The sequence below is a fragment of the Anomaloglossus baeobatrachus genome, chromosome 1 (assembly GCF_048569485.1).
Source record: "Anomaloglossus baeobatrachus isolate aAnoBae1 chromosome 1, aAnoBae1.hap1, whole genome shotgun sequence".
In the NCBI taxonomy this organism is placed as follows: Eukaryota; Metazoa; Chordata; class Amphibia; order Anura; family Aromobatidae; genus Anomaloglossus; species Anomaloglossus baeobatrachus.
In genome coordinates, this window is record NC_134353.1 from 638,926,461 (window position 1) to 638,945,283 (window position 18,823).

The following is an 18,823-nucleotide window of genomic DNA, read 5'->3' on the forward strand; positions in this document are numbered from 1 at the left end:
ACTGGACAATTCCAAGGGGGTTAGTTCCTTGGGTAACCGGTCCAGTAGGGTAGCAATCTCTCCATCAAGGTCACGGAGAGAGGCCTCGTTGTTTTTAATCAATAGTAACATAAAGGACTTAGAGCACGCAGAGGCTGCGTCCTCCCAGTCTCGTTTAAAGGCCTCGTCTGTGACACTAAAGGAGGAAAAGACTTGCACCCTAAGGCCTCTGGGTATCAAATCTCGATCAACATAGCGCTGCATAAACGCCTTGTTCCACCATAGTCTCATTCTGCGGTTTTATAAAAGCTTAAGTTGGTTGCAGAGTTCCCTGTGTGATCTAGAGTCAGCCGTATTGTCCACTTCACCCTCGGTGTCAAAGACCTTATTCAACTGGGTCTGCCACGTAGTTTCGCGGGCCCTATAGTCCATACTATTCAATATCAACACTGTGAAAAGACACAGAAATATACAATTAAAAAACGTAGAACAGTACAACTGGATCTTAACAGCAGTAAAAGGCAACAACTTCTGAGGACATAAATGTATACAGGGAGGATGGAAGTCTTTCATTTTGCCAAAATAACCACGTACGTCATAGTCAGAAACAAAAGATAGTCATAGGCACTAGTGTGCAGATAAAAAATATTCTTTATTTAACAGACAATAGTGTAGTACAAGGCATGAATAATATAATAAATATATAGGTAGGTTACAAAGACATAGGGGGTGATTGGTTCCCCATATGTGGCTGCATGCAATAGCATACCAAAATAGTTAAGTGTAGCTCACTGGTATGGTCAGTGCTGGAAAGGGGTTAATAATACATCATAGTGCAAACCTGAAGGGGTAACAGCTGAACAAATCAGCGTACTAGCTAAGAAAAGATACACAATCAACACAGCACAAAACCAGGAACCAGTATAGAGCTTACCAGAGTAGCGTGGAGGGGCATGCAGGCAAACATGGGGATAGTCCCAACACGTGTTTCGTGTGGTGACTTCTTCAGGGGCTGTGGACAACAGGGGAAGGAGTGAGCTTAATATACCTGCCATGCTCATATGGGATTAGCAGCACATGTCGCAATTCCATGGGGCAGGGAGGCGCGGCGTCAGTGTGGGCGGCTAATGCAGCGTCATCTGGGTGAGGGAAATTCCCTTATTGACGTCAGTAAACCCAGGGGATGCCGGAAGGAGAGCCGTACCCACTGCGCATGCGCGATCCCGCAACCAGGAAGTGCGATCGCGAATGCCATATTAAGTCCTAGCAAAGGTGAGGGCAAGTAAACGCAAGTAGATATCCTAGAAGGGACATCACGTATAATAGATATAGATGGTAAATCATGTGTACAGCTGTGAGCATTATATACAGTACATGTTAATACTGGCAAAGACAACCCAAAAGTATCATAGCTAATCAATATAAGTAATATACTGTAGTTGAATATACAAAAGTGTACAGCCACAACGATAGCTAAAAATACATGCATTAGATCAAATACATCACATCAAAGTACAGAATAAAAACATCAGCATTAGCCAGATTATAATACACAGAATTCGCTGCGTTGATGATCCAAAATAGTTTTTATAAAGAATTCCATTTTCCTTTTTCTTATGCATATTCAATGTTCCAAATACTAGAACAATAACTTCAAAAATGGTATGGAAAAATCCGGCAGGGATATTAAACAGAAGGAAAAGTGAACTGTGAAAAAAGAAAACACAGAAAGGTGAAATTAAAAAGGGGGCATAAAAAATATAGTATATATTAAAAAGACTCAGAAAAACGAGAACAACACATGGAAATTGCAACCAACTAGAACCGAATATCATCAAAGACCGCAGAGGAAGAGACGTACTGGTTTATAAAAAAGACGCAAAAGTTTGTCTTTCATTCAATCCGTTGGGTACCACTATATCCAGGAGGAAAATCCACCGACACTCCGCCCTTGCCAACATCTTATGTATATCCCCACCTCTGAGTCCAAGGTGTACCTGGTCGATCCCCCTCACCTTAAATCCTGAGGGGTCCGACCGGTGATGCAACCTGAAATGGCGGAGAATGGTCTTAAGAGTGTCGGCATCCTCAGGTTTAACCTGTCTCACGGCAATAAAGTCTCTTATATGTTCCCTCGTCCGGACTCTAAGTTCCCGGCTAGTAAGCCCGACATATATTAGATTGCATTCACACGTGGCGTAATAAATTACGCCCGTGCTATTACAAGAATGATACTGTCGTATCTCAAATGTCCTAGAGCCACTAGAGGAAATAAAAGAGGTTGCCCGAATGATATTACCATGGCGGCACGCGATGCATGATCCACAGGGGAACGAGCCACATACAGGATGTCCAATAGAAAAAGGTAGTTTGTTGCGTGTTAAATAATGACTGTGGACCAGCATATCACGTAAGCTATGGCCACGACGGGCCGTCATAAGAGGACGTTCGGGCAGAGTGTTTCTCAACACTTGCTCTGTTTGCAAAACAGGCCAGTGTTTAGTAAGGATGCCTCTGATGTGGTCCCACTGACAGTTGAACGATGAAACAAAACGGATCTTGGGTTCCGTGCAACGTGTTTTACTGGGATTAAATTTCAGGAATGTGATCGATATTTTGAAAATGAACGACGTGTCAACGAGCAACGATAGGTGAGTATTTTTGCTCGTTAACAGTCGCTCGTAGCTGTCACCCGCTACAATATGTCAAACGATGCCGGATGTGCGTCACGGAATCCGTGACCCCGACGACATATCGCCCGATATATCGTAGCGTGTAACGGGGCCTTTACCCTCCTTGCTCCAGTGCTGTGTTTCTTCCTCCGCCGGTAATGGTGTCTGTTATTGTCTGCAGCGCTGTCATCATGTCGACAGCTCAGCCGCTCTGACAAACTGGGAACAAGGTATGCTAAAATCAGAAAGCTACTTTAATAACTCTTCAGGAGATATCTCCTGTGCTCTCCTAAGCCGGAAATCACTTATTCATTCTTGGAACTTTTTCAGGAAAACATAACTAACAAAAATAAAAAAAATGAAGCTTTGTGATCCTGTTTTACACAATATTTCTATTGATAATGCACTTAAAATGTTATTTTTTCACCTCATATGTAATACTAGCTGTACTATGCCCGGGATAGTAACTGTCTCTCTGTCTCTCTCCCAGTCTCTGTCTGTGTGTCGCTGTCTGTCTGTCTCGCTGTCTGTCTCTTTCCTTGTCTGTCTGTTTCTATCTCTCTGTATTTGCATCAGTCTATCTGTCTCAATCTCTGTATCTGTCTGTCTCTCTCACTGTCTCTTTGCCCACTCTGTCTCTTTGCCCACTCTGGCTCTTTCCCAATCTGGCTCTTTCCCACTCTGGCTCTTTCCCGGGCTGGCTCTTTCCAGGGCTGGCTCTTTCCAGGGCTGTTTCTTTCCAGGGCTGTCTCTTTCCAGGGCTGTCTCTTTGCCAGTCTGTCTCTTTGCTCATCTGTCTCTTTCCAGGGCTGTCTCTTTCCCCGTCTGTCTATTTCCAGGTCTGTCTTTTTCCAGGTCTGTCTCTTTCCAGGTCTGTCTCTTTCCAGGTCTGTCTCTTTCCAGGTCTGTCTCTTTCTAGGTCTGTCTCTTTCTAGGACTGTCTCTTTCTAGGACTGTTTTTTTCCAGGGCTGTTTCTTTCCAGGGCTGTCTCTTTCAAGGGCTGTCTCTTTCCCGCTCTATCTCTTTCCCGCTCTGTCTCTTCGGGCGTCTGTCTCTTCGGACATCTGTCTCTTTGCCCGTCTGTCTCTTTGCTCATCTGTCTCTGTCTTTCTCTATCTGTCTCACCACCGACATCTTTTTACCTCACACATAAGCTTCGTATACTAACAGTTTATTTTGTTCATATTGCAACCACTGACAGTTGCTATTTATTGCATGGAGCTCCCAGCTCCATTCAGTTTAATAGCTGCAGGATTTTTGTAGAGTAACTGGAAAAGACGGGGTTAAATTTTCCCGCCCAAACATAGTCTATGATGTTCCCTGAATCACATGGAGTCTCTGTGCAAAATTTCGTGATTGTACATGCGACGGTGCGGATTCCTTTAGCGGACATACACACAAACACACATACACACACAAACACACATACACACATACAATGAGCTTTATATATTAGATTCTAGAATTACTGCTGGCACCTAGTGGGGAAATGATGAATCTTTCCTCCACTTTATGTCACTCCCGTACATTGTCTTCTATCAGTGTGTATCTAGAACAGTAATACACGGCAGTGTCCTCATTCTTCACATTGGTCACTTGTAGATGTAACATGTTTTTACTGTTATCTCTGGAGATTGTGAATCGTCCTTTAATAGAATCTTCATAGCTTGTGCTGCCCCCATCACTTATATATCCCAACCACTGTAACCTTGTATCAGGAGTCTGTCTGATCCAGCTCATCCAGTGGCTACTGAAGGTGAATCCAAATCCCTCACATGAGAGTATATAGGAATTTCCAGGCTTTATCACCACGGGTTCCAATGGTTGGACAAGTCGTTCTTCAGAGCGGACACCTGGAGAATACACAGAATAAGGTTACATCCATATCCACATCTCATCATAGTGCTAGTAATATCTTTCTACTAATGTTCTAGTAATGTCTGTAGTAATGTCACCTGACACGCCGGCCAGTGATATAAAGAGGAGCAGGAAAGTCTCCATTACTGCTGGGGTCACTTCTAGGAGGTGATGTGTGATCCATCAGCGCTGTCTTTATTATGTAGATGTCCCAGAAGGAAGTGACGTCAGCTCATTATCATATTGTGAGACATATATACAAGTGTAACTCTCATATACAGTATGTGTGCGGTGCTATGGACCAGTATGTATTTTATTACTTTATCTGTGTCACTGATTATATCAGCGATTTCCACATTAATAAAGATTTAACCATCAGTTACAAGTCAACATAAGAGATGAAGAATTTTTTTGTAATGAAGTAAAGATATAAAAGATAACTAATTTATAAGTCTTTGATAAATCTGTGAAAAGTCACTTGTTCCAAATACACTGGACATATAGTAATAATAATGCAGAGTCTATTGTTTATTCCACTGGAGCGATCATATTTGATTCCCCACTCTAAAATGTCTGAGAAAAAAAAAGGAAGTTACTTGACCTTAGTGCAAGAAAACTTAATGGGTTGTCTCTTCTCAAAGGTTATTACTACATAAAAATATAAAAAAAAGTCAATAAAAATATAAAAATGAAAGGTGATCTTTACTTGCCCTATTGGGATTCAGCACTGCCTTTCACAGTTGTTCTGGTCTTTGTTAATCGTCTGCAGTGGTGATGACAAGCTGACTGCTGCAGTCAATCACTCCTGCTGTCTATGTCAGCACAGCTACTGAGCTTAGCGATGGCTGTAGGCACGATAGACATGAAGTCAATGCTGCAATCGATCAACGAAGATTTAAGCAGCACTTATATAGTGTGAACAACGGTAGAGGATGTAAAATCTTTTGTTTCCATTTTATTCCCTTAAAGGGAATCTATCAGCATATTTTCGCTACCTCATCTAAGAGCAGCATTATGTAGGAAAAGAGACCCTGATACCAATAATATAGCACGTAGTTTAATGGGTGCAGCAGTAGTGACACAATTAGAGTTCTTAGATTCAGCATGGAGCTCAGAAAGATAACTGCCCACAACACAGCTCTCCATATACATTGTCTATCGACAGTGAGCTGCTTATCAGAGAAGGGGACGTAGTCAGTATACCAGTTGCTTGAACTGTGGTGTAAGCAGTAATAATCTCCTGGTGATTAAATCTTCATTGTAAGTAAACAACACACTGCTTAATAAGTTTCACATCACTGAATTTAGTATCCTCAGATTACATAGCAAAAACTTGCTCATATACCGTATTCTCTTTATACCTATGAAGTACTGTATTTTTCGGACGCACCGGACTATAAGACGCACCCTGTTTTTAGAGGAGAAAAATAGGAAAATAAAATTTTAAACAAAAAATGTGGTCATGACACACTGCTATGGGGCGAAGATCTGCTGCTGACACTGTTATGGGGCAGTGGCGTAGCTACTGCTTTTGCCGCCCGGGGCGGTCGTCAAATTTGCTGCCCCCCTCCGTTGGCCGTTGATAATCCAGAAACTTTCAAAAAATCCGGAAAACCATCAAAAAATGTATTTTTTATGGAACTACAATCAAAGATTTAATTGTAGACTGCTATTATTAGTGTGGCGCCCTGGACAAGCCAGGACGTCACAGCTACTGCAACAACCCACCCCACACCCCGGTTAGGCACATCAGCCGCACACAAATCCTTGTTGCCTCCCTCCAGGGGCTGATGTCCACACCAGGTGGGGAGGAGCCAGGCGGTTGGCCCCACCCACTGAGGAGTTCACAGTCCTGGAGGCGAGAAAGGAAGTCAGTGTAGTTTTGGAGTAAGGAAAGTGAAGTAGGGAAGTGGTAAAGGAGCAGTCTGACCGTGTCCGGGTACGTGGCCCGGGCACATACAGCAAGGTTGGCAGACGGTGGTGACCGTCTGCAGGCGAGGCCTATTGACGCACAACCGTAAGGACCGGGGTCGAGCGGTGGCCCGCTGGTACTGAACCGGGGAGCGAAGAGAAGCCAGCACCACTCGACAGGGCCTACGGACCCCGACCAGGCTGGAGTCGCCGTTAAACCGGTCAAATCCGTCAGAGACGGGAACCTCCGGGGTTTCCCAGCAGTAAAGACCCGACTGAAGGCAACCGCTCAACCGTGAAGGGAAATACAGCTACCGCCACAGCTAGAGTTCCCAGGGCCAGCGCCTGCGGGCAAACAGAGGCTCCTCTGGCAAACACACCGCTGGGGAGCGGGCTACCGGTGGGAAGCCATCGGGGCTGAAAACACAACACAGGTGCAGGGAGAGACAGTTACCGCCAACCTACCGGGAGTGACCGCCGCAGCCGACTGTGGGACTTGTCCATCCAGCCGTTTGTTTTACCAGAGACTCCGTGTGCGTTACTGGCTGAGTGAGTACCACTGTGCCATCTGGCACTGTGCTGCCCCCCGCAACCCTGCACCTGGCCAAGCCCCGCAATCCACCTCCCAGTCCACATCACCGGGCCCCGGGACCACCAAAATCCCCCTACCCACGGAGGGGAGAGAAACATCCCAGCTGCTCCCTGTCATCGCTCCCGGGATCCCGGTACAGAGCAGCGGTGGTGCCCCAACCTCACCACACACCGTGGGTGGCGTCACAAACCGACATCCCAAACCCCAACAACCAATCACCCTTTAACTCACGGGCGAGGAGGGCCGCTCGAGTCCCCCGGGATCCGGCCCACCACTCGAGCCACCGAGCAGCAGCAGCAGCAGCCGGACCCAAGCCGCAAGCGCGGTCGAGCAGCGCACTCCCCGCCCGCGACATTAGTCCTAGACTTTCACCTTCTTACACACATGTAGGCCTATTATACACACACACACACAGCTCTGCTGCATACATAGACACACACAGCTCTGCTGCATGCATACAGACACACACAGCTCTACTGCATACATACAGACACACACCTCTACTGCACACATACAGACACACAGCTCTACTGCATACATACAGACAGACAAACAACTCTGCAGCATACATACAGACACACACAGCTCTACTGCATACATACAGACACACAGCTCTACTGCATACATACAGACACACAGCTCTACTGCATACATACAGACAGACACACAACTCTGCAGCATACATACAGACACACAGCACTACTGCATACATACAGACACACACTTCTACTGCATACATACAGACACACAGCTCTTTTGCATACATACAGACAGACACACAACTCTGCAGCATACATACAGACACACAACTCTACTGCATACATACATACACACACAACTCTACTGCATACATACAGACAGACACACACAGCTCTACTGCATACATACAGACACACACAGCTCTACTGCATACATACAGACACATAGCTCTACTGCATACATACAAACACACAGCTCTACTGCATACATACAGACACACAGCTCTACTGCATACATACAGCCAGACACACAACTCTACTGCATACATACAGACAGACACAGCTCTACTGCATACAAACAGACAGACACACAACTCTGCTGCATACAGACACACACACAGAGCTCTGCTGCATACAGACACACACAACTGCATACATACAGACAGACACACAATTCTGCAGCTGCTGCATACATATATATATATATATATATATATATATATACAGGCACACACAACTCTGCAGCTGATGCATACAGACACACACAACTCTGTAGCTGCTGCATACATGCATGCATACAGACACACACAACTCTGTAGCTGCTGCATACATGCATACATACAGACACACACAACTCTGTAGCTGCTGCATACATGCATACATGCAGACACACACAACTCTGTAGCTGCTGCATACATGCATACATACACAACTCTGCTACATACATACAGACAGACACAGCTCTACTGCATACATACATACATACATACATACACACACAACTCTGCTGCACATATAGACACACACGCGGCTTTTGGGGGCCCGCACATGCGGCTGCTGCAGAGCTGAGGCTGCACCAAGCACAGGGCAGATGTAGCAGAGCTGAGCCTGCACCAAGCACAGGGCAGATGTAGCAGAGCTGAGCCTGCACCAAGCACAGGGCAGATGTAGCAGAGCAGAGCCTGCACCGAGCACAGGGCAGATGTAGCAGAGCTGAGCCTGCACCAAGCACAGGGCAGATGTAGCAGAGCTGAGCCTGCACCGACACACGCGGCTTCTGGGGGCCCGCACATGCATCTCCTGGTTGGGGGAAAGCCCATGCAGCTCACTGGGGCCCATAAACAGGGTGGCTGGGAGGGAGTATACAGGTCGAGGGGGGAGGGGGGGTAGCACTTACCGCTCGTTCACGGAGGAGAGGGGGCCCACACAGTGCCGGAAGCCAGCGCTGTGCTGGGGGTCGCTGGCTGACACTCCTTCATCTGTGGGACTGAGCAGGATGCCGGGCGGTAGCTCCGCCCACAGATGAAGCTCAATCCAGCAGGACGCTGTGGTCTGCACGCCTTAAAGAGACGGCAGCCACAGTTTCCTGCCGAGGACTCCGGTCCCCGGAACTCGGCCCGGGGGCAGCAAACTGAAGGCGAGTGGCCAAAATGCCGCCCCCCTGACACATGCCGCCCGGGGCGGACCGCCCCCTCCGCCTCCCCTCTGCTACGCCACTGTTATGGGGGTAATGTCCCCAAATTCTCTACTAAGGTGCCGCATCCTGGTAATGATCCTCCTGCCTTGTATATACAGTATATGTCCCTCATCCTGCTATATACCGTCATCCTGCCATATGGCTGCATCCTGCTATATACTGGCATATGGCCCCATCCTGCTATATACCCCCATCCTTCTCATAATATGCCCCCATCCTGCTCATATACCCCCATCCTGCTCATAATATATCCCATCCTGCTCATATGACCCCAGCCTGCTCGTATGACCCCATCCTGCTCATATACCCCCATCCTGCTGATATTCCCCCATCCTGCTCATATGACCCCATCCTGCTCATATGACCCCATCCTGCTCATATGACCCCATCCTGCTCATATGACCCATCCTGCTCATATACCCCCATGCTGCTATGCACCCATCCTGATCATATGACCCCATCCTGCACATATGACCCCATCTTGCTCATAATATACCCCCATCCTGGTGTATGGCAGCATCCTGTGGCACATAAAAAAAATAAACGTTCATACTCACCTCACCTTACCTCGCTCCCTGCAGCATCGCTCGTCCTGCCGTCTGTGTCAGCGGCAGCGCCGCTGAGTGGAGCCATCCCCGTTACCCTGCTGCATCGCGATCATCTCCTGTGTCTGTGCCGGTGGCTGCGTGTGGATACGTGCGCACGGTGATGACGTCTGGCGCTGCCGCTGACACAGACGGGAGGACGAGCGATGCTGCAGGGGAACGGTGAGTACTGTACACTGATTCACTGCTCCCCGCGCTCATGATGATGCGCGGGGAGCAGTGAATACAGCCGCACATGATCACTCCAGGCCGTAGTTGCCAGGGGTGATCATGCGGGCCGGCTGTTAAACCCCCGCCCATCATCCCGCCCACCTGTCAGTGCCTGCTTCAGCGCTGAGAGATGATGGGTGGGAGGATGGGCGTGCATATTAAATGAGCGGGTCCACGTGGTCATGGCAGGCTGCTACAGCCTGCTCGTGCCCCCGATGACCCGCTCCACCGCAGCACCCACATTCCCCGCAGCCACATTCAGACCATAAGACGCACCCCCCACTTTCCCCCAACATTTGGGGAAAAAAAAGTGCCTCTTATGGTCCGAAAAATACGGTAATATCTTTAATCACTTCCTGACTGGACAAATTTTCATTAGTGTAATTTTACTTTTTCTTCCCCTTTTCCGAGAGACATAACTTTTTTTATATTTTCCATCGACTTAGCCATATGAGGGCTTGATTTTTGTATGACAAGTTGTACTTTTGAATGTTACCAATCATTTTAATATGAAATGTATTCTGCAGCAAGAAAAATATTCCAAGTGTGCCAAAAAAAGAGAGAAATAAAAAAAAAAGCACAATGTTTGCAATTGTCTTTTGGGTTTTGTCAGTCACAATGACACCAAACAATGCACAGTTTGAGTGGTGAAAGAAAAATTAAAAATTTGTGAAAATGTAACATTCACTTATTTCTTCATTTTGCAAGATCGGGACATTTTACATTTTCAGTCCATGGGGCTGTGAGGTCTTGTTTTCTGCATCCTGAGCTGACATTGTTATTTATACCGTTTTCGGATAGGTACGACATTATGATTGCTTTAAACACATCCAATTGTGAAAATTATTATTATTCTAAGATCTATTGTTTAAAATGACCTTTGTTCTTGGGACAACCCCTTTAATGATGGGATGATTTTTCATTTTTGCTCTTTTGTTTTTCTTCCCTTTAATGCTAGAGCCCTCTTATTACAGACTTTGCTGCACCTTCTATTTACCTCTAGATATTGCTTGTAGTATTGCCATTTAAGATATTGGATGGTTTGCTTGTAGAAGATTACGTTTGTTGTCATCATATGGTTTTATGTCTTTTTTTTATTGTTTTAACTTAAATTGATGTTTGTCTTATCTGTTCTATATAATTACATGTAATAAATATCGTCATATTTTGCATGTTATTTGGATGTGCACCTTTTGTATATGGATTATGCTGGTTTTTCTATATTTTGCTCAGATTTGTTCACATATCAGTAGTTCTTTATTGTTTCACTAGAAGGTGGCCCGATTCTAACGCATCGGGTATTCTAGAATTTATTGTGTAGTTAATGTATGTTTTTTGTTATATATATATATATATCGATGTTGTTGAGTGTAGTTGTCAGTGTTTGTGTAGGGCACTGTAAATGTTCTGGGTGTTGTCTGGGTGTGGGGGGTGTGAGAGCGGTGTTGTTTGTGTGTTGTGTTGTGTGTGTTGCGTTGTTTGTGGAGCGCTGTGTGTCTGCAGCGTTCTGTGTATGTGGTGCTGTGTGTGTTGCGCGGTTTGTGTGGGTGTGGAGTGCGTGTGTGTGTTTTGGGGGAGGTATGTTTTGTGCAGTGTGTGTGTTGCGCGGTATGTGCGTATATTTGTGTATGCCACGATGTTTGTGTGTTGGGTGTTGTGTGTGTGCGGCGTTGTCTGTGTGTGGGTGTGTAGGGCGGTGTTTGTGGTTCCCAGTGTGTGTGTGTGGTGTGTTGTGTGGTGCGCGTGTGGCGCTGTGTGTGTGTTTTGGGGGGAGGTGTGCACCCCCATCGTGCTCCATCCCACATACTGCGCACCCCCATCGTGCTCCATCCCCCATGCTGCGCACCCCCATCATGCTCCATCCACCATGCTGCGCACCCCCCATCGTGCTCCATCCCCCCATGCTGCGCACTCCCATCGTACTCCATCCCCCATGCTGCACACTCCCCATCATGCTTCATCCCCCATGCTGCGCAATCCCCATCGTGCTCCATCCCGTATGCTGCACACTCCCCATCGTGCTCCATCCCCCATGCTGCGCACCCCCCATCGTGCTCCATTCCCCATGCTGCGCACCCCCCATCGTGCTCCATTCCCCATGCTGCGCACCCCCCATTGTGCTCCATCCCCCATGCTGCGCACTCCCCATCGTGCTCCATCCTCCATGCTCCGCACCCCCCATCGTGCTCCATTCCCCATGCTGTGCACCCCCCATCGTGCTCCATTCCCCATGCTGCGCTCCCCCCATCGTGCTCCATCCCCCATGCTGCGCACCCCCCATCGTGCTCCAACCCCCATGCTGCACACCCCCATCGTGCTCCATCCCTTATGCTGCGCACCCCCCATCGTGCTCCATCCCCCATGCTGCACACTCCCATCGTGCTCCATTCCCCATGCTGTGCACTCCGCATCGTGCTCCATCCCCCATGCTGCGCACCCCCCATCGTGCTCCATCCTCCATGCTGCGCACCCCCCATCGTGCTCCATTCCCCATGCTGCGCACCCCCCATCGTGCTCCATCCCCCATGCTGCGCACCCCCTATCGTGCTCCATCCCCTATGCTGCACACTCCCCATCGTGCTCCACAGTCACACATCTGATCGGATACACTCACACCCCACTTCTCCCTGTGCCCTCCGGTGGGTGGTCCCAGCAGCTGTGCTGCACGCCGTGCTCCTCTGCCTTCTGCCGACACGCACACATCCGATCGCATACACGCACACATCCGATCGCATACACGCACACATCCGATCACATACACGCACACATCCGATCGCATACACGCACACATCCGATCGCATACACGCACACACACACTGACGATATCGCACATACGCGCTCACACACTCACAACATTCGGAGATACCACATGCTTCCGGCCATGTGATCTTCTGGCAGGTCCTGTAAGGTCACTGCACGCACAGTATCGCCACCGAGAAGTAAGCGATATCACTGGATGTTGTGAGTGTGTGGATGCGATCTGATGTGTGTGAGGTGTGTGTGAGAGTGAGTGAGTGTGATCTGATGTGTGTGTGTCTGTTCTTATGTGTGTGCTTGTGTGTGTGTTCTGCCGCTGCAGGACCTTGATGCACTCACCTGCCTGCGGTCGGCGTCTGGTAAGTATGATCGGGGGTCTTCTGTCTTCTCTCTTCTCTCTTATGGGGGTGCCCGCTGCCTATAATGAAGTGTCTTGCAGTGTCTTTAACTCTGTCACCGCTGCATGACACTTCATTATTGACCGTAGCGTATGCCGGTTCCCTACGTGCGGAGGTCTGGGGGCGAATGGCTCATCCATGTGGGGGGCGGGGCCAGGCCGAGGCGAGCGGCCAATCCGTGGGGGGGCGGAGCCAGGCCGAGCCCAGAGCGGCTAATCCATGCGGGGGGCGGGGCCAGGCCGAGGCGAGCGACCAATCCGTGGGGTGGGGCGGGGCCAGGCCGAGCCCAACGGCCTATCCGACAGTTGTCATTTTTATGACACTTACGGTGACACTGTCACGTGACACAATTTTGGAGCAGGACAGACAGACAGACAGAATAAGGCAATTATATATATAGATTGTTTCTTTCCATCACAAAAAAATAGCTGCGGACCTGTCACAAATGAGTAGCAGGCAAGCCGATATTGAAGTTTAACAACTGTCATTTTGCTGTGGTGTAAAAAGCCACATTAATAATACTTGTGATGCTGCAATACAAACATGTGACTATGGTTCATGATACCAAAACCAGAGATGGCCTCATCCTTATCACACAATTAAAGGGGTTTTCCAATTTCTGAAGATCTTTTCTCCCCAACTTCAGTTTGTTTTATATTTTAATTTGTGCCTTCCCCTCCTTGCTCCAGTTCTGTGTCTCTTCCTCCGTCGGTAATGGTGTCTGTTATTGTCTGCAGCGATGTCATCATGTCGACTGCTCGGCCGCTCTGACAAACTGGGCACAAGGTATGCTAAAACCTGAAGACTACTTTAATAATTGTGACTCTTTCAGAATTTGATATCTCCTGTGCTCTCCTAAGCCGGAAATATCTTATTTATTCTTGGAAATTTTTCAGGAAAATATAACTAATACAAGAATAAAAAAATTAAGCTTTGTGATCCTGTTTTACACAATATTTCTATTTATAAATCACTTAAAATGTTATTTCTTCCCCTCACTGCAATATTCTAGAGTTAGTGCTGCCCCCTAGTGGGGAAATGATGAATCTTTCTTCCAGTTTATGTCACACTCGGACATTGTCTTCTATGATTGTGTGTCTCTAGAACAGTAATACACGGCAGTGTTCTCATTCTTCACATTGGTCATTTGTAGATGTAACATGTTTTTACTGTTATCTCTGGAGATTGTGAATCGTCCTTTAACAGAATCTTCATAGCTTGTGTCACCCCCACCACCTATATAGCCCAACCACTGTAACCTTGTATCAGGAGTCTGTCTGATCCAGTGCATGTTATAGCTACTGAAGGTGAATCCAAATCCTTCACATAAGAGTGTATAGGAATTCCCGGGCTTTATCACCATGGGTTCCGATGGCTGGTCAAGTCGTTCTTCAGAGCGGACACCTAAAGAATATGTGGCGCCCTGGACAAGCCAGGTCGTCACAGGTACTACACCAACACACCCCACACCCCGACTAGGCACACCGAAGTCAGACAAAAATCCTTGTTGCCTCCCTCCAGGGGCTGATGTCTACACCAGGGGGTGGAGTCAGGCGGTTGGCCCCACACTCAAAGGAGTTCACAGTCCTGGAGGCGGGAAAAGGAAGAGAGAGGAGTGAGTGTAGTTGGAGGAGAGAGAGTGAGGTGGTAGTAGAGCAGACTGACCGTGTCCGGGTACGTGGCCCGGGCACATACAGCAAGGTTGGCAGACGGTGGTGACCGTCTGCAGGAGAGGCCGATTGGAGTGAACCGTAAGGGCCGGGGACGGGCGGTGGCCCGCCGGTACCGGATCGGGGAACGAAGAGAAGGCAGCACCATTCGGCAGGGCTTACGGACCCCGACCAGGCTTGCAGTCACCGAAAAAAACGGTCAAATCCGTTAGCGAAGAGAACCTCCTGGATTTCCCAGCAGTCAAGACCCGATTGAAGGCAACAGCTCACACCGTCAAGGGAAACACAGTCACCGCCAAGGCTACAGTTCCCAGGGCCAGAGCCTGCGGGCAAAAGGGGCTCCCTCAGCATCCATCCAAGCTGGGGAGCGGGTTACCGGTGGGAAGCCATCAGTACCAAATCATTCTACAGGTGCAGGGAAAGGCAGTCACTGCCACCCTACCGGGAGCAGAAACCACCGCAGCCGTCAGTGGGCCCCGTCCATCCAGCCGTGTGTTTTACCAAGGACCTTGCATTCATCATTGGCTGAGTGAGTACTACTGTGTCGTGCGGCACCGCGCTGCCCCCGCAACCCTGCACCTCACCAGGCCCCGTAACCCGCCTGCCACACATCCCTCCCTCACCGGGCCCCGGGACAACCAACCCCCCTACCCACGGAGGGGAAAACAACAACTGCGCTGCTCCCTGTCATCGCTCCCGGGATCCCCGTCCAGAGCAGCGGTGGTGTCACAACCTCACCACAACCGTGGGTGGCGTCACGGACAATAAATCCCCAAAACCATTCACCTTTTCACTCATGGGCGAGGAGCGTCGCTCGAGTCCCCGGATCCGGCCCACCGCTCGAGCCACCGAGCAGCGAAGCAGTAGCAGTGCCGGACCCGAGCGTGGTGAGCGCAGCGTCCTCCTCCTCCGCCCGCGACAAATACACAGAATAAGGTTACATCCATATCCACATCTCATCATAGTGCTAGTAATATCTTTCTACTGTTCTAGTAATGTCTGTAGTAATGTCACCTGACACGCCGGCCAGTGATATAAAGAGGAGCAGGAAAGTCTCCATTACTGCTGGGGTCACTTCTAGGAGGTGATGTGTGATCCATCAGCGCTGTCTTTATTATGTAGGAGATGTCCCAGAAGGAAGTGACGTCAGCTCATTACCATATTGTGAGACATATATAGGTGTGACTCTATCATATACAGTATGTGTGCGGTGCTATGGACCAGTATGTGTTTTATTACTTTATCTATGTCACTGATTATATCAGTGATTTCCACAATAATAAAGATTTAACCATCAGTTACAAGTCAGCATAAGAGATGAAGATTTTTTTTGTAATGAAGTAAAGATATAAAGGATAATTAGTTTATAAGTGTTTGATAAATCTGTGAAAAGTCACTTGTTCCAGATACGCTGGACATATAGTAATAATAATGCAGAGTCTATTGTTTATTCCACTGGAGCGATCATATTTGATTCCCCACTCTAAAATGTCTGAGAAATAAAAAGAAGTTACTTGATCTTAGTGCAAGAAAACTTAATGGGTTGTCTCTTCTCAAAGGTTATTACTACATAAAAATATAAAAAAGTAAATACAAATATAAAAAAAAGGTGATCTTTACTTGCCCTATTGGGATTCAGCACTGCCTTACACAGTTGTTCTGGTCTTTGTTAATCGTCTGCAGTGGTGATGACAAGCTGACTGCTGCAGTCAATCACTCCTGCTGTCTATGTCAGCAGAGCTACTGAGCTCAGCGAATGGCTGTAGGCACGGTAGACATGAAGCCAATGCTGCAATTGATCAATGAAGATTTAAGCAGCACTTATATAGTGTGAACAATGGTAGGGGATGTAAAATCTTTTGTTTCCATTTTATTCCCTTAAAGGGAATCTGTCAGCATATTTTTGCTACCTCATCTAAGTGCAGCATTATGTAGGAAAAGAGACCCTGATACCAATAATATAGCACTTAGTTTACTGGGTGCAGCAGTAGTGACACAATCAGAGTTCTTTGGCTGGAATCAGGGGCGTAACTACCGCGGTCGCAGTGGTCGCCATTGCGACCGGACCCGGGAGGTTAGGGGCCCGGCGGCCGCCCAGCAGATCAGCAGCCAGCTCCTTTCAGTGAGAGAAGAGCTGCGCTGTTATGCCGCAGACCCCGCGACCGCTATATGACCCGCTGACGCCGCCGACACCGGGCCCCCTTGCCTGATGTCAGCGGCTGCGGCGGCTCCCCCGTCACCGCGCACAGTAATGATGAAGCATAGCACGCCTGGTGCCGCGCTATGCATCATCATTCTCCCCCTGTGCCTGCGCGGTGACGTCACTTCTGTCCAACTGCTGTGCTGAGTGCACAGAGCGCAGGACAGGAGGATGCCGACCGGAGCACCGGGAGAATGAGGAGAGGGGAGTACGAGCAGCGGCTGGGGAATGAGGAGAGCGGTGAGGACAGCAGCGGTGAAACGAGGAGACGTGAAAACAGAGCAGCAATGGAAGGAAGAGAGAGGGTGAGTACTTTTTTTTTTAATATAAATTAGTGAGTACACGGTGGCCAGAGGCTTGGGAAGGCTGCATTATACATGGAGGCCTGGAGAGGCTGCATTATACATGGAGGCCTGGAGAGGCTGCATTATACATGGAGGCCTGGATAGGCTGCATTATACATGTAGGCCTGGAGAGGCTGAAATATTATACATGGAGGCCTGGAGAGGCTGCACTATACATGAAGGCCTGGAGAGGCTGCATTATACATGGAGGCCTAGAGAGGCTGCATTATACATGGAGGCCTGGAGAGGCTGCATTATACAAGGAGGCCTGGGGAGGCTGCATTATTATACATGGAGGCCTGGGGAGGCTGCATTATACATGAAGGCCTGGATCGGCTGCATTATACATGGAGGCCTGGAGAGGCTGCATTATACATGGAGGCCTGGGGAGGCTGCATTATACATGGAGGCCCGGGGAGGCTGCCTGTATTATTATACATGGAGGTCTGGGGAAGCTGGATGCATTATTATACATGGAGGACTGGCGTGGCTGGCTGCATTATTATAGATGGTGGTCTGGGGAGGCTGGCTGCATTAATATACATGGAGGCCTCGGGAGGCTGGGTGCATTATTATACATGGAGGCTGGCTGCATTATTATACATGGAGGTTTGGGGATGCTGGCTGCATTATTATACATGGAGGGTTGCAGAGGCTGGCTGCTATATTATACATGGAGGTCTGGGGAGGCTGGCTGCATTATTATACATGGAGGTCTGGGGAGGCTGGCTACATTATTATACATGGAGGGCTGGAGAGGCTGGCTGCTTTATTATACGTGGATTCCGGGCGAGGCTGGCTGCATTATTATACATGGAGGTCTGGGGAGGCTGGCTGCATTATTATACATGGAGGGCTGGAGAGGCTGGCTGCTATATTATATATGGAGGCTGGCTGCATCATTATACATGGAGGTCTGGGGAGGCTGGCTGCATTATTATACATGGAGGGCTGGAGAGGCTGGCTGCTATATTATTCATGGAGGCCGGGGGAGGCTGGCTGCATTATTATACATGGAGGTCTTGGAAGGCTGGCTACATTATTATACATGGAGGGCTGGGTGCATTATAATATATGGAGGACTATGTGGTGCAGTATTATATATTGAGTACTATGGGGTGAATTATAATACATGGAGAACTATGGGAAATGCATTATAATACATGGAGGACTATGGAAGTGCATTTTAATATATGAAGAGTTATGTGGGACTCTACATACTATTTGGAACGCTATGTGGGGGGCCATTATTGTATTTGGAGAACTATATACAAGAGGGACAAAGATACAATCAGGGGATGGGAACATTTGGTGCTGAGGGAAAAGGGCTCTTTCCCTCAGCACCCAGCTTTCCCATGCTCTGATATGGGAAAGCTGGGTGCTGAGGGAATGATGTATAGGAGAGCATGGGGAAGCTGGGTGCAGAGGACAAGATGGATATCATAACATAGG

General features: G+C 48.3%; 1 gene segment (V, D, J or C); it reads right to left on the reverse strand.

Annotated features, from left to right (window-relative positions):
* Positions 1-4,167: 4,167 nt before the first annotated feature.
* Positions 4,168-4,653, reverse strand: LOC142243298 (Ig heavy chain V region 914-like). The segment is given in 2 exon segments: positions 4,168-4,505; positions 4,608-4,653. Coding segments are annotated over 2 exon segments (384 nt in total).
* Positions 4,654-18,823: the final 14,170 nt, after the last annotated feature.